Source organism: Drosophila albomicans, chromosome 3, assembly GCF_009650485.2.
Source record: "Drosophila albomicans strain 15112-1751.03 chromosome 3, ASM965048v2, whole genome shotgun sequence".
Lineage (NCBI taxonomy): Eukaryota > Metazoa > Arthropoda > Insecta > Diptera > Drosophilidae > Drosophila > Drosophila albomicans.
In genome coordinates, this window is record NC_047629.2 from 2,297,034 (window position 1) to 2,310,391 (window position 13,358).

The 13,358-nt window shown below is 41.7% G+C and overlaps 2 protein-coding genes across 2 annotated transcripts; one reads left to right on the top strand and one right to left on the bottom strand.

Annotated features, from left to right (window-relative positions):
• Positions 1-386: 386 nt before the first annotated feature.
• On the bottom strand, positions 387-4,449 carry LOC117570091 (organic cation transporter protein). The gene is made up of 4 exons (XM_034251537.2): positions 4,350-4,449; positions 1,864-2,276; positions 1,662-1,805; positions 387-1,589 (listed from the first exon to the last, which is right to left on the bottom strand). The coding sequence occupies exons 2-4, from the start codon at positions 2,244-2,246 to the stop codon at positions 629-631; spliced, it is 1,488 nt and encodes a 495-aa protein (XP_034107428.1). The 5' UTR covers positions 2,247-2,276; positions 4,350-4,449; the 3' UTR covers positions 387-628.
• Positions 4,450-8,554: 4,105 nt separating this feature from the next.
• Positions 8,555-11,481, top strand: LOC117571584 (uncharacterized). Its single transcript, XM_034253800.2, has 2 exons — positions 8,555-11,407; positions 11,465-11,481. The coding sequence occupies exon 1, from the start codon at positions 8,601-8,603 to the stop codon at positions 11,148-11,150; it is 2,550 nt and encodes an 849-aa protein (XP_034109691.1). The 5' UTR covers positions 8,555-8,600; the 3' UTR covers positions 11,151-11,407; positions 11,465-11,481.
• Positions 11,482-13,358: the final 1,877 nt, after the last annotated feature.

Consider the following 13,358-nt stretch of genomic DNA (forward strand, 5'->3'; position numbering starts at 1 on the left):
GTGATTGACTGCCCAGACAACACAGAAGACTTCAGGCAGCATCCCAATCTGAAGCTTGAGTGGCGATTGAGCATCGCTGGATGAAAGCTTCAACATGTTGCCAAGTGCCGACGGCGACTGCTTTTTTGACTTGCTGGACAAAGAGTAGAGAGAAGGAGAGAGAGAGAGAGTGAGACGCACATACATGATGGCAACACGGGTGTTGCATATAAATGAGGCGTGCCAAAAGTTGACAATGATATTAACCTTGACTCCAACTTTTCAGCAGATTTCTCTCTCTTTCTCTCTTTGAAGGTCATTCAACAAGCGGTTGCTCTCTCTTTTTCGCTGTCTGTATCTTTCTCATTCTCGATCACTTCTTAAATTCTTGGACTCTTTACTATACATTTTATTTGCGCCAATTAGCGGCTAGTGCTTTCGTCCTTTTATTAGTTTCTTTACAGCTAGAATTTATATAATAAATATTGTTTATACCAGAATTCACATTAAATTTTATTTGCGTCAATTGTTGTCTTGTCCAATTAAAATATACGTTGCGTACTAATTGCAGATCTTTTCCACTACTGACAGCTGATCTTCCATCTGCTTAACAGTATTTGCTGTGCTCTTTGACTTCTCTCCACTTTACTTAGGCCTCTTTACGTCCGAATGCTTCGCCGTCCTCCAATGTTTCAGGCAGTGGATGACCTCTTGTTTCTGGCAAGAAAATTGTCGCAATTACCGCTATTATAGAGACGATGCCGAATATTAGGGGCGTTATCCACAGCTTAATGTGGGCCAGATCACAAATCAGTGGCGCCAAAAGTCCGCCAACACGACCCAACATAGAGCAAAGTCCCATGCCATTGGACCGTACAACTGTGGGGAACATCTCGCCACCCCAAAGATATGCATTCGGAAATGTTATCGAAGCGCCAAAGAGACCAAATGTTGCACAAATGACTTGAAGCTTGTCGCTCGTATAGACTAAAAACACCAGAAGCAAAAGAGCGATACCGCTGATCGCATTTGTGATCATCATTGTGATCTTGCGTCCCATATACTTGGTCATCACCACGCACAGCAGAGTTCCGGGAATTCCCAGACCAGCGGCAATCAAATTGTTGAGGAAAATATCACCGCCGAGATTGGAAATGTATTGAGCAGTGCCGTAGTATACCATGCAAACCACAATCCAAACGATGGCCATGCAGATAGTCTTCAATCGTAAGTAGGGAGTGCGAAACAGATCAAGTAAAGTTCCCTTTTTTGCCGGTGTTCTAGCGGCCAAAACCTTGTAAGCAGCCTCGATCTCGGGCCGAATCGTTTCCGTTGGCGCCTTGTTGCGTTTGGCAATCTTCTCCAAAATCTTGATGGAATCATCCACTCTGCCGGTAGTAAAGAGCCATCTTGGTGACTCAGGTATGAGGCATATGTAGATGAGGAAGACTGCTGAGAATATTGTGACGCTGAACTGGAACCATCTCCATTCGCGAATGAAATACGCAAAGACTGCCAATGAGGCATGACCCACATTGAAAGGAATCTGGTATAAAATGGCGATTAATTCACGTCTCTTTGGTCCAATGATCTCCATAATCAGCACAAAGCTGCAAAGAGTGGAAAGAGTGTGAAGCAATAATTAAAATATGTAGAATTGGATATTGTAATAAACAAATTACCTGGTGCACATTGTTCCGCCTGTGGCGAAGGCAGTTAGAAATCTAAATATTACATAAAACCAATAATATGGGGACAAACACACGATGAGTCCGCATATCAACTGCATAAAACAACACCCCAAGAAAGCAGGTCGCCGACCAAAGCTGCGTAAATAGAGTTACTATTATATATAAATTGAGCGAGTAATTTGTATTTATTTACCGATCCGCTATCATTCCAAAGAACATGCTGCCAAACATAATTCCCATCATGACAAAAGACTGCGATAAACTAGACAGAAATCTCTTTTCGCAGACCAAACCCCATTCGGTGACAATTGTCGTCTTGAACACACTCGTATCGAACTCCCTCTCATCACAGTCACTGCTGCAGGCATCGGTCACGTTTTCAGTCTTACACGAGAGTGGAGTCGGAGCCGCAAGGAAAATGTGTGCCAGCGTGTGCCATCCTGTTCCGAATTTACTTAAAAACACGAGCATACAGAAGAAGAACTGATATATCCTGAAGTCGCCAATCTGCGAGATTATGGGATCGCCAGTCTTCTCAACCGGACGAATCACCGGCTTCTTCGCTTGATCACCCATATCCAAATTACACTTATGTTACGCCTTGTCCTGTTATTAAAATGACAATAAATAAAAATTTTGTTAGAATAAAAAAAAAATTATAGAAATAAAGTACAGCTTATAATTTTGAAAGTAGAATGATGCGAAAGGCATTGTTGTGTTGGTAAAAATAAAATCTTTGATCATTTTTTCAAATAAAAGTTGATTCTTTTAAAATGACCAACATTTTGTTGCAGAAATAATTATGGTTAAATATGTCCAAATTTAAGTTAAAAGTTCGTTTGAATTGATTTGTGTATTATTAATAAACAAGTGGTTTTAATTTAAAATTACTTTAAATTTAAATACATCTAAATGTATGCGAAATAAAATTTAAAACTATGTGACTGAATTTATCAATAAGTCTCTTTTGATAAATATTAAGACCAATTCCAAAGGCGGAAGCCGATATAATCAAATCAAAACTCAGTCAATGCCACCACAAAAGTGGCTGATTAACATTTTCTGATATTTAACATGTGCAAAGTGCTGCAAAAAACAGCATATTCTTACTTTCACTTTTATAAAAGTTAAATCGGAATCTTGATGTAAAGGCGAATATGTAAAGAGTATACAGAAATGATTGGTTGAATTTTGAGTATAGAAGAAAAGTGAATAAAGAGTTTTAGAGTGTACCAAATATTGTATTAAATTCGAAATAATCTAAAGAATCGAATAAAGATTCTAATCTAGTGCTTCGTTTTTAATTCCTAGCAAATAAGTTTATGTTTAATGAATAAGTTAAGTAGCTTCAGAACAAATTGAGATTTTAAATAAGAATATCTCGTCTAAATGTGGGTCACACTGAAACTTAAAATAAGCTGAAAAATACACAATTCCGACCCAGCGGAGCCTCTACTCACCGAGCGAGCTGCAACAGACTGGCGTTAAAATACGGAAGATTGTGATTTCATACTTGATCGAAAGAGCGAACCGGTTTCACGTTACGAGTATGGCCTGAGATACATACGGCAGTTGAGCTGGTAACAGATACAGTTAGCGTGACAACTTGGCCAAGCATTAGCACCTGAAAGCTGACACATTAAGGTTCGCTTGCAATTCGGCTAAAATGCCATTTAGCCAGAATCCGTATCAATTGCAGTGAGCAGATCGCTGCAACAACAAACTTCCAACTTTTACCAGGTCTCTACGTAAATGAAGTCAGTCGATTCATTAATTGAAGGTGCGCCAGCGAAGCAACAAGTATGCAGCACGGCAACTATGTGCCACAGATAGCAGCTAGATGAACCTATTGTCTGCAACCAGATAAACGCTTTGTAACTCTGACGATGAAGCAAAGAGAGTGAGAAAGAGAGACTCTGCCTTAAGATGGCTTAATTACGACAATTGAGTGAAAGTTGGCCACAGATTTGTTGCTGGCGACAAGCAACAATCAACACAGGCAACTAACAGAAACCAAGCAGCAACAGGCAACGTGCAACAGGCAGCGGGCAACCTTGCAACATGTTCCCACGACTGTGGCAACCTGTTCAATGAGCAACAGAGGCAAGTGTCGGCGCTGCTTGCGCAAGCAGAAAATGTCACAACAATTGAAAATAAATTATATGCAAATTGGATAGCCAATCAATGTGCCACACACTCAAATACAAAATCTCGTAGATAATAAATCTGCCAACAAATCCACGCATAAGTGGCTCGCATTGTCACCCACTAAGATGCCCATTGATGGAGTATACCAAGCTTTTTCTGATTTGACACTATATAGTAAATTAATCTAGAATTCATCCGTTTTGACAGCATTGACATTATTAGACTTTGATGACTTTGCATAATCAATTGCATAACTTTTTAATTGGCATTATTTGAATTTATTAGCAGATTCCGCCAAATAAATTCTGAGCTAATTCTTTATGATGTTGATGAAGACCTCGAAAATAAACTAAACTTTAGTATACTTTGTCTCGTTTATGTAAATTGCACTTTAGTGTACTTTGTTTCGTTTATTTATTTATTGCATACACTTTTATTGGTGGCAACTCAAACGAATGTTTACAATTGAATTATCAAATACATTTCATAAGTTGCGAATTGCACTTTATTGTATTTAGTTTGCACACTCACTTTAATTGATTTGTGGAATTATTTAAATGAATTATAATATTCACATTTGTTTATGTTTTGAGTTTTCTTCTCAAGCACAATCAGTTTTCATACGTCTTTCAGAGTCGAGCAATCGCATCGCACTTGCGACACAATGAAATAAGCTGAATGAGTTCGACGCATCGAGTAAAAATACTTTGGCTCGTGTCGAAGTCTCATACTGTGTCTGAACTGATAGAGATTCAAGTAGACGTCAACATCATCTTACTGCTGATAAGCCAACACTTTATTGTTTTATTATTGAAAACTCGTTCTTTCTAGAGAGACTAATGTACCAGTCAACTATCTAATCTGGAGTATCTCAACAGTACTTTATTATTTTATTATTATTAGTATTACTTTACTCTTTTATTATTATTATTAATGTGGCAGCTGCTGTTATGTGACATCTCGGGTAATTCGGGTAGAGAATTCGATATTCTCTGAAGAAACATAATAAGTAGTTGATCACAGACTCACGAGTTTGACTATGAGATTTGTTTAAGCAATCAAACGATTTGTGTAATATACATTCGTATGTTCAACGTTGCTGAAATATTTTTATGCCCTCTACCCATAGGGCAGAAGTGTATCATAACTTTGTGCTTCTAGCAACTGTATGGAACATGCAGAGGGAGGCATCTCTGACTATATAAAATATATTCTTGATCCGCGTTAGCAGCCGACACGATATAACTTTGACTGTCTGTCCGTCTGTCTGCCTGTCTGGCAGTCTCTGTGTCCGACCGTCCGTCCAAATGAGCATCTCGATCTCAGAGATTATAAGAGATGGAGAAATAAATAATGTCCCCGGAAAATCGAAAAAAAAGAATACCAAGTTTAAAGTTGTGATTTATAATAATAACAACAGTGTTGGCGGGCGAACTAAATTTTCTACTGGTGCTTCGCCAGCGCATTTCCTACTGGGCATTTGTAATCGGTGATTCTCTTTTATGCATTGGAATTTCACCGTTACGTTCGCTAGAAGTAGCAATGCAGCTGCAAATTTCGGCAGCGTGATTTACTTTGAATTTGTATTTGAGCCCATGCAGAGGCAAATAATTGTTAACAATTAAATAGGGATTTGAAGGTGTGCGCAGAGCACGAATGTAAGTAAAAACATGAAATTATAATGAAATGTACGAAATATAATGAAAATAATAAAGATTTCAGCAAATATTGAACCACTACAAGTTGTTGTTTTCGAGTAGTGGATTGCTCGAAGTACGAGCAACGGCACACCAACCAAGGCACGGATCCGGTGCCAACATTCTGAAATATTCAGTCTCATTCTGAATTAATCAGTCTCATCAGAAACATTCAGTCTGAATCTGGAATAATATCAGTTTTTTGGAGATACACATATTGTGTGTGGAGCACTTTGAAAGTTTGCAATTTGGAGTCGTGACATAACCTCAACCACGACTATGGCAAATCGGGAGGAACACGTGCCTGGAAAAGAGATGACGAGTGATGGTCAGCAATTAGATGGAGCTGCTCCTCAAGATCCAATTGGACCTGCCAATGGTTTACATGAAGCCGTTAATGTGCAGGCAGCTGTCGCGGGTTTTGAGCGCAATGGAGTAGCAAATATAGGCCGCTCATCTTCGTCATATGGAATCAGCACATCGTCGAGTTCATCAACTCCTATCCAGCATAAACCGGCAAACACACAAATGTACTTTGATAGTTCGGGATATGGCACGGTGGTCAACAAGCTCCATATGGATTCATCTCGTGGAGGATTGACAATGCCATATCAAGCGAACACTGCAGCAGCGATGGGTGGTATAATCAATGGATTGCCACAGCCGGGATCAATGGGATTGCCCAGTAATCTTCAACAACCGAATGACATGCACGCTGCCAATTCATTGGCTAGGAGTGGGCCTTTGACGGCCGCTCAAATCAATGCACGACATGTCATCAGCCGAGATCTACCTACTTTCACTGGAAAGCCTGACGAATGGCTGCTGTTCATTAGCAATTATGAGCAGTCTACGGAAAGATGTGGATTCAGTAACGAGGAAAATCTTATACGCTTACAGAAGTGTCTTAAGGGCCAGGCACTGGAAGCGGTACGCGGAAAATTGATGGTGCCAGATACAGTGCCGTATGCAATTGGAACATTGAGAATGCTGTATGGCCGACCAGAAATAGTACACGCCGCGTTACAAGGAAAACTGAGAGACGAGCCAGCGATAAAGGCAGATAATTTGGACTCCGTCATTCGACTTGCCCTTGCTGTCCAAAATTACTGCGCAACCATGTCTGCATTGGGTCTTCATGACTTTTTGCATGATCCTGTCTTGTTAAACGAATTGGTCGCAAAGATGCCGAGCAGTATGAAGTTGGACTGGGGTCGACACCGATTGGCAAATCAAAGCGTCAACATGGCCACATTCGACAATTGGCTTTTTAATGTGGCAATGTGTGCCAGTATGGTAACTCCGTATGATGTCGGACGAACGACCTCAGCCAAAGCTTCAAAGGAAAGGCTGTTTGTACACAGTGTTAGTGACAACAATGACGAGACTCAACAGCGACAGCATCATGGAGAATCAGAGAAGACTACATGCCCAAAATGTGGAAGCACGCACCGATTGTCGGAATGTGTCGACTTTCGAGAATTGAACGTTAAACAGCGCTGGGAGTTCGTGAAATCGAAACGGCTATGTTTCTGTTGTTTCTGGCGGCATCTGGTACGAAACTGCAAAGCTAAAGAAACCTGTGGCGTCGATGGATGCAAATCAATTCACCACGTACTGCTGCATACCGCCGCAGGCAATGATGGCAGAAAGCTGACTGGGCAAACAGTGCCTCGATCTGCCAACAAGGAGGAGTCTTCAATCATGTTTCATGGAAAGACGGCGAGTAGCCCTCTCTTTCGCTATATCCCGATAACGATCCACGGCAAATCCAAATCTGTGAAAACATTTGCTTTGGCCGATGAAGGAGCTGCTTGTTCTTTAATTGAAAGATCCTTGTCTGACGAGCTCGAGCTAGAAGGACCGGCAACTCAATTGTGCCTGAAATGGACAGGTGATGTTTCTAAGGTTGAAAACAATTCGCAATCGTTGGACATCACTGTATCAACTACGAGTATGGAATCGCAGCGATACACTCTGAAAAGTGTGCGAACAGTGTCTGATCTCGACCTACCAGAGCAAAGCCTCGAACAGCAATTATTGGAGTCTCGGAGTCACCTCTGTACGTTGCCTATAGATCCCTATTCCAACGTACGAGCACGAATCATCATTGGACTCGACAACATTAAGTGGACTATTCCGCTGGAGTTGCATGAAAGTGAAGACGACGACGATTGCAGCACGTTGCAGGCTTGGCTGGGCTGTTTACGGCCGCTCAGCAAAGGAATACTCATCGATTCCACGCCTGCTACATATTTGCCAATGTAGTGAGACTGCCAGTTTGGATGTTGCATTGAAAGAGTACTTTTCTTTGGAATCATTGGGAATTGTCGCTACGATCAATCCATTACGATCCAAAGACGATGAGCGATCGATGCAAATCATGGAAGCAACGACAACGTTCTTGGCAGACGAGAAAAGGTGGCAAACTGGATTACTGTGGAGATTCGACAAAGTGGTCTTGCCTGACTCCTATGAAATGTGTCTTAAGCGACTAAAATGTCTCGAATCGAAAATGTCGAAAGATCCGCAGTTACGCAATTTCATGCTAACGACGATGAAAAACTATAAGGAAAATCGTTACATCAGACGCCTGGATGATAGTGAGTTGGCGCGTAAAGATATAACATGGTTTCTTCCTATCTTTACCGTCACCAACCCTAACAAGAAGAAGACACGTTTAGTGTGGGACGCCGCAGCGAAGATCCAAGGAGTGTCTCTAAACGACTGCCTGCTAAAAGGTCCTGACACACTTGCATCATTGATGGGCATTCTAATACGCTTCAGAGAACGCCCAATTGCTATTTCGGGAGACATACGCGAAATGTTCCACCAAGTGAGGGTGCGACCAGAGGATCAGGCAGCTCAAAGATTCCTCTGGCGTGATGGAAACTCGCAACGGCCACCGGAGGTATATGTCATGCAAGTTATGACTTTTGGAGCATCGTGTTCACCTTCCTTGGCGAGTTACGTTTTGAAACGCAATGCTCAACGATATGAAGCTGAATATCCCGAGGCCGTTAAAGCCATTTGCGGCAACACTTTCGTCGATGACTGGCTTCAGTCTGTGGACTCAGTAGCTGAGATGACAAAGCTGGCCCAGGCTGTAAAACTAATTCATGCTGATGGAGGATTTGACATGCGACACTGGACATCCAATTCTCAAGCAGTGGTCTGTGCTCTTGAGAATAGATATGACATGTTGGACAAGCCAATTTGTTACCCAGACGTTGGTGCGGAAAAGGTTCTGGGCATGTGGTGGCAACCTGGAGAAGATTGTCTAACGTTTATGGTGAAGCCAGATACGATCGCAAAGGCTCTGCATGGTCGGCCAACTAAACGCCGCGTCCTGAGCATGATTATGACCATATTCGACCCCCTTGGAATTGTTGGATTTTTCAACATACGCGCAAAAATCATTCTGCAAAATATATGGAGGAGTGGAGTCGGATGGGATGAGCCGCTCAAAGAAGAAGACGAGGCAGACTGGCGTCGTTGGTTGGATTTGGTGCCAACGTTAAACAATCTGCGTATAGCCCGATGTTTGAAAGGAGTTAGTGCAGCTAGATGTCTGGAAATGCATACATTTGTAGACGCAAGTGTTAATGCATACGCTGCCGTCGTATACATCCGAGCTGAAGTAGACGATCAAGTTCATTGCAGCCTTGTAGCGTCGAAAACAAGGGTTGCTCCATTGAAACCAATTTCGATACCTCGCATGGAACTCATGGCTGCTGTTTTGGGACTGAGGTTGGCCAGATGTATCGAGTCTGAAATGTCAGTACACGTTGACAAGAAAGTATTCTGGACAGACTCTAGAGACGTTCTATTCTGGATACGTTCGGATGTTCGTAAATTTCACCAATTTGTTGCACTCCGCATTGGCGAAATCTTAGAAGGATCAGATGTGAGTAACTGGAGATGGGTCCCGTCAGCGCAAAATGTGGCCGACGATGGTACCAAATGGACAAGAACGCCTGTCATTAACGAAGCGAATAGGTGGTTCAGAGGGCCTGAATTTCTATATTCGGATGACTCTCAGTGGCCGCAGATGAACATTGATGTGAGCCAACATAGCAACACTATTCTGCAACACGTCGAAGAGCAATTGGAAGCCATGTCACCTTTGAGCTGTATCTCACCAGACCCAGAAAGATTCAGCAAACTGGAGAGATTAAGAGCCGCACAGTTACGAGTATTGGATTTCTTGCGATCAATTTTCAAGAAGAGCATGGGATCGGAATTGAAGAAGTTATTATTACTTGAGCGGCCAATCGAGATGGATATCATTCTAATACGAGTGTGCCAGGAAACCGAGTATTTCAGCGAGATGAAATGCTTGAGAACGGGAAGCAGTATTATGGATCGGAAGAGCAAGCTATTCAAATGCTCTCCATACTTGGACGAGCTGAGCATACTGCGCGTCAAGGGAAGAATCGACCTAATAGAAGGAGTCGAAGTAAACCTAAAGCGACCCATAATCCTACCAAGAAGACATCGATTTACATTTCTGCTGGTTGAGTCGTATCATCGCCGGTACCATCATCTGTACGACGAGATCATGGTCAATGAACTACGGCAAAAGTTCCTGATATTTGGTCTGAGAGCCTTGGTGAGAGAGGTTTCTCAAACTTGTCCAGCATGCCGGATGAGGCGCGCGCGTCCTAGGCCTCCAGAAATGGGAAGTCTACCGCGCGAGCGTTTGGCGCACCACATGGCGCCGTTCACCTATACAGGAGTGGATTACTTTGGGCCCATCGACATCATCGTTGGACGACGGCACGAGAAGCGCTGGGGTGTTCTGTTCACATGCCTCACAATTCGTGCCGTACACCTGGATATCGCAACGTCACTGTCAACCGACTCTTTTCTTTGTATTCTAAAGGCATTTATAGCGAGACGTGGTTGCCCGCGACGAATGATGTCCGATAATGGGACTAACTTCCGAGGTGCGAGTAGAGTGTTAAAAGATGAAGTGGAGCGTATATCGACCAGGGATGTGGAGACCAAATACCCAGAAATGGAGTTCATGTTCATTCCGCCAGGCTCACCGCACATGGGCGGTGCATGGGAAAGATTGGTACGCTCAACAAAGTCCATTCTAACGGAGATCTTGCCGCCTGGTGGATTGCGAGAAGAAGTGCTTCGTGCTGCGTTGGCTGATGTGGAGGGTATTCTCAACTCACGCCCACTCACATATGTACCACTGGAATCGGCAGACTCAGAAGCGCTTACACCGAATCATTTCCTCTTGGGCCACTCTAGTGGAATTCGTGAACGAGACAGCAAAATCCATAACGGTGACAAGCTTGCCAAAGGATTCAGAATTTCGAGCCAGTTAGCCGATCAGTTCTGGAAAAGATGGATTCGAGAATATCTGCCAACGCTTACGCGCCGTACCAAATGGTTCCAACCGCCGCCAGATTCGATCGCCGTGAATGACATTGTTGTTATCGCAGATGAGAATGGCAAACGAAACAGCTGGCCCAAAGGAGTTGTGGTAGATGTTCACCGATCGAGAGACGGTCAGGTACGGAGTGCCGTAGTGCGCACTCCAGAAGGTATTGTGACTCGCCCCGCCGTAAAGCTAGCCAAATTAGATTTGAAAATTGGTAATACACAACGCGAATGCTAGTGAATTACGGGGTGGGGAATGTTGGCGGGCGAACTAAATTTTCTACTGGTGCTTCGCCAGCGCATTTCCTACTGGGCATTTGTAATCGGTGATTCTCTTTTATGCATTGGAATTTCACCGTTACGTTCGCTAGAAGTAGCAATGCAGCTGCAAATTTCGGCAGCGTGATTTACTTTGAATTTGTATTTGAGCCCATGCAGAGGCAAATAATTGTTAACAATTAAATAGGGATTTGAAGGTGTGCGCAGAGCACGAATGTAAGTAAAAACATGAAATTATAATGAAATGTACGAAATATAATGAAAATAATAAAGATTTCAGCAAATATTGAACCACTACAAGTTGTTGTTTTCGAGTAGTGGATTGCTCGAAGTACGAGCAACGGCACACCAACCAAGGCACGGATCCGGTGCCAACAAACAGTATTTATATGAATATATGTACATACATATATGAAAATTTGGTTGCCATCAGAGAAAAATTGTAAAAGTTATTTAACAAATACGTTTGTATGGCAAAAACTGATACTGAAATCAGTATCTTGTATAACTTGGTATATTTTGAATGCATACCAAATATAGCATAATTTATATATATTTTTAGAGAATGATTTTATAAAAACCACGAACGTTTTTAGTGAAATATATTTTAAATCGATAACATGAGAAGATTTAGAATTGCTGTTATTAATTATACCCGCTGCTTATAAAGTAAAATACTATATATACACAAGTTCATAAATATTTGACAAACGGAAACATGAACATACATATCTACATACATACATATATTCTCGTTCACAAAATTTCTCACATTTCGACAATCTAAAAGTGGGTCGCAATCATTTGACTTTCGATTGTGTTTTTGTTGTTCATATATAATGATGTTGTATTTATTGAATTGCTATTCAGCTCGTAATAATCAAAGCTTTGTATTGCAGTCAAACCGCAAGTTGAAGAGCTAATCGAAATGTCTGATAATAAGCTTTCGGCTGACCTTAGGGCAAAGTGAAAAAGCATTTGTCGAGATCTGATCCCAAATTTAACCACAAGACTAAAGCAATTAGAGGGCATAAAGAACGTTTACATTTTGGGCGCTCTTAAGCCGATTTTGCACGTCAGAATGGCAAGTGTTTATGCCGACAAATATTTTGGCAAATATTACTAGCAACAGTGCAGCCAAAAAAAAAAAAAAAAAAACAAAACCAACAGTTGTTTGGAGTATTTATTGCCTAACAACGCTCCAATTAGCACACAAAAGGATTACAAGCCAAATGCCAAATATTGTGTAGGGGTTTTTTGTACAGGTTCCTCCAGCCTTGTTGCGGTTAGTGGGCCACACTCTTTGGACTGGACAAGAGATTTGTGAAATCCACTTGTAATCGAATGGCCAACAAGCAATCGAGCAATGAGTGAGTAACTAAAGACCAACAAGCATTTAATTTCAACGCACATGAAACACAATCAAAATATTTTATAGTTCGTCCATAAAGAAATTCATAAAGCGAATGGCGAATAGCGACTTGCGTTGCCATGGTGGATGTGGTGAGATGCGAGCGAGCGAGCGGCGTCGTTTTACCAATTCATACTAAAATTGCTAACTCAGCGCTCATATATATCATTTTTATGCCCCAGCCACGCCCCTTTCAACTCGTAGTAAATTGACAAATGCTAAAACTCGCTGCAGCAACGCGGCAATGCCTGAAATGTCTTTGCCACTATTTAAGGTCTTTTATGAGCTGCCAGTACTATGGGATGCAAGTTGGAAGCTCAGCCCGCAGCCATAAAGAGAGTAGGCGAGAGACGATAGGCGAGAGATGGGGCACAAGACGGAAGGCGGCAGAGACAGGGAACAAGGGATGGGAGTGCAAATGAAAAAGCGCAGCAAAAACTATGAGCAACGCTCAACGAAATAAAACTGCTTGTAATATGTAGCAAAAACATTTTAAGCACTAACTCGACTATCACATGCTCTGTAAAATCAAAAGTAATGAAATTAAATATAGAGAACCATGTTTCTACTATCAATAATATTATATATTAAGTAAAAATGAGAATGTGCAAACTTGTTTATCTAAACAAACATAAGATTAAGTACTTTAATGCTTGTGTATAAATAAATTATTTATTTGGCAAAAAAAATGTATTTCAAATAAGACAATTGTTAGATTTGTTGCTGAGAGATTTTAATTGCAATGAGTATGATTTT

Bases quoted from the DNA above. Each gene is read 5' to 3' on its own strand.
- LOC117570091 (XM_034251537.2), bottom strand. From the start codon at position 2,246: ATGGGTGATCAAGCGAAGAAGCCGGTGATTCGTCCGGTTGAGAAGACT. The intron at 1,806-1,863 runs GTAAATAAATAC...CTATTTACGCAG, and splicing joins TTTGGAATGATAGCGGATCG to CTTTGGTCGGCGACCTGCTT. The intron at 1,590-1,661 runs GTAATTTGTTTA...CACTCTTTGCAG, and splicing joins GGCGGAACAATGTGCACCAG to CTTTGTGCTGATTATGGAGA.
- LOC117571584 (XM_034253800.2), top strand. From the start codon at position 8,601: ATGACAAAGCTGGCCCAGGCTGTAAAACTAATTCATGCTGATGGAGGA.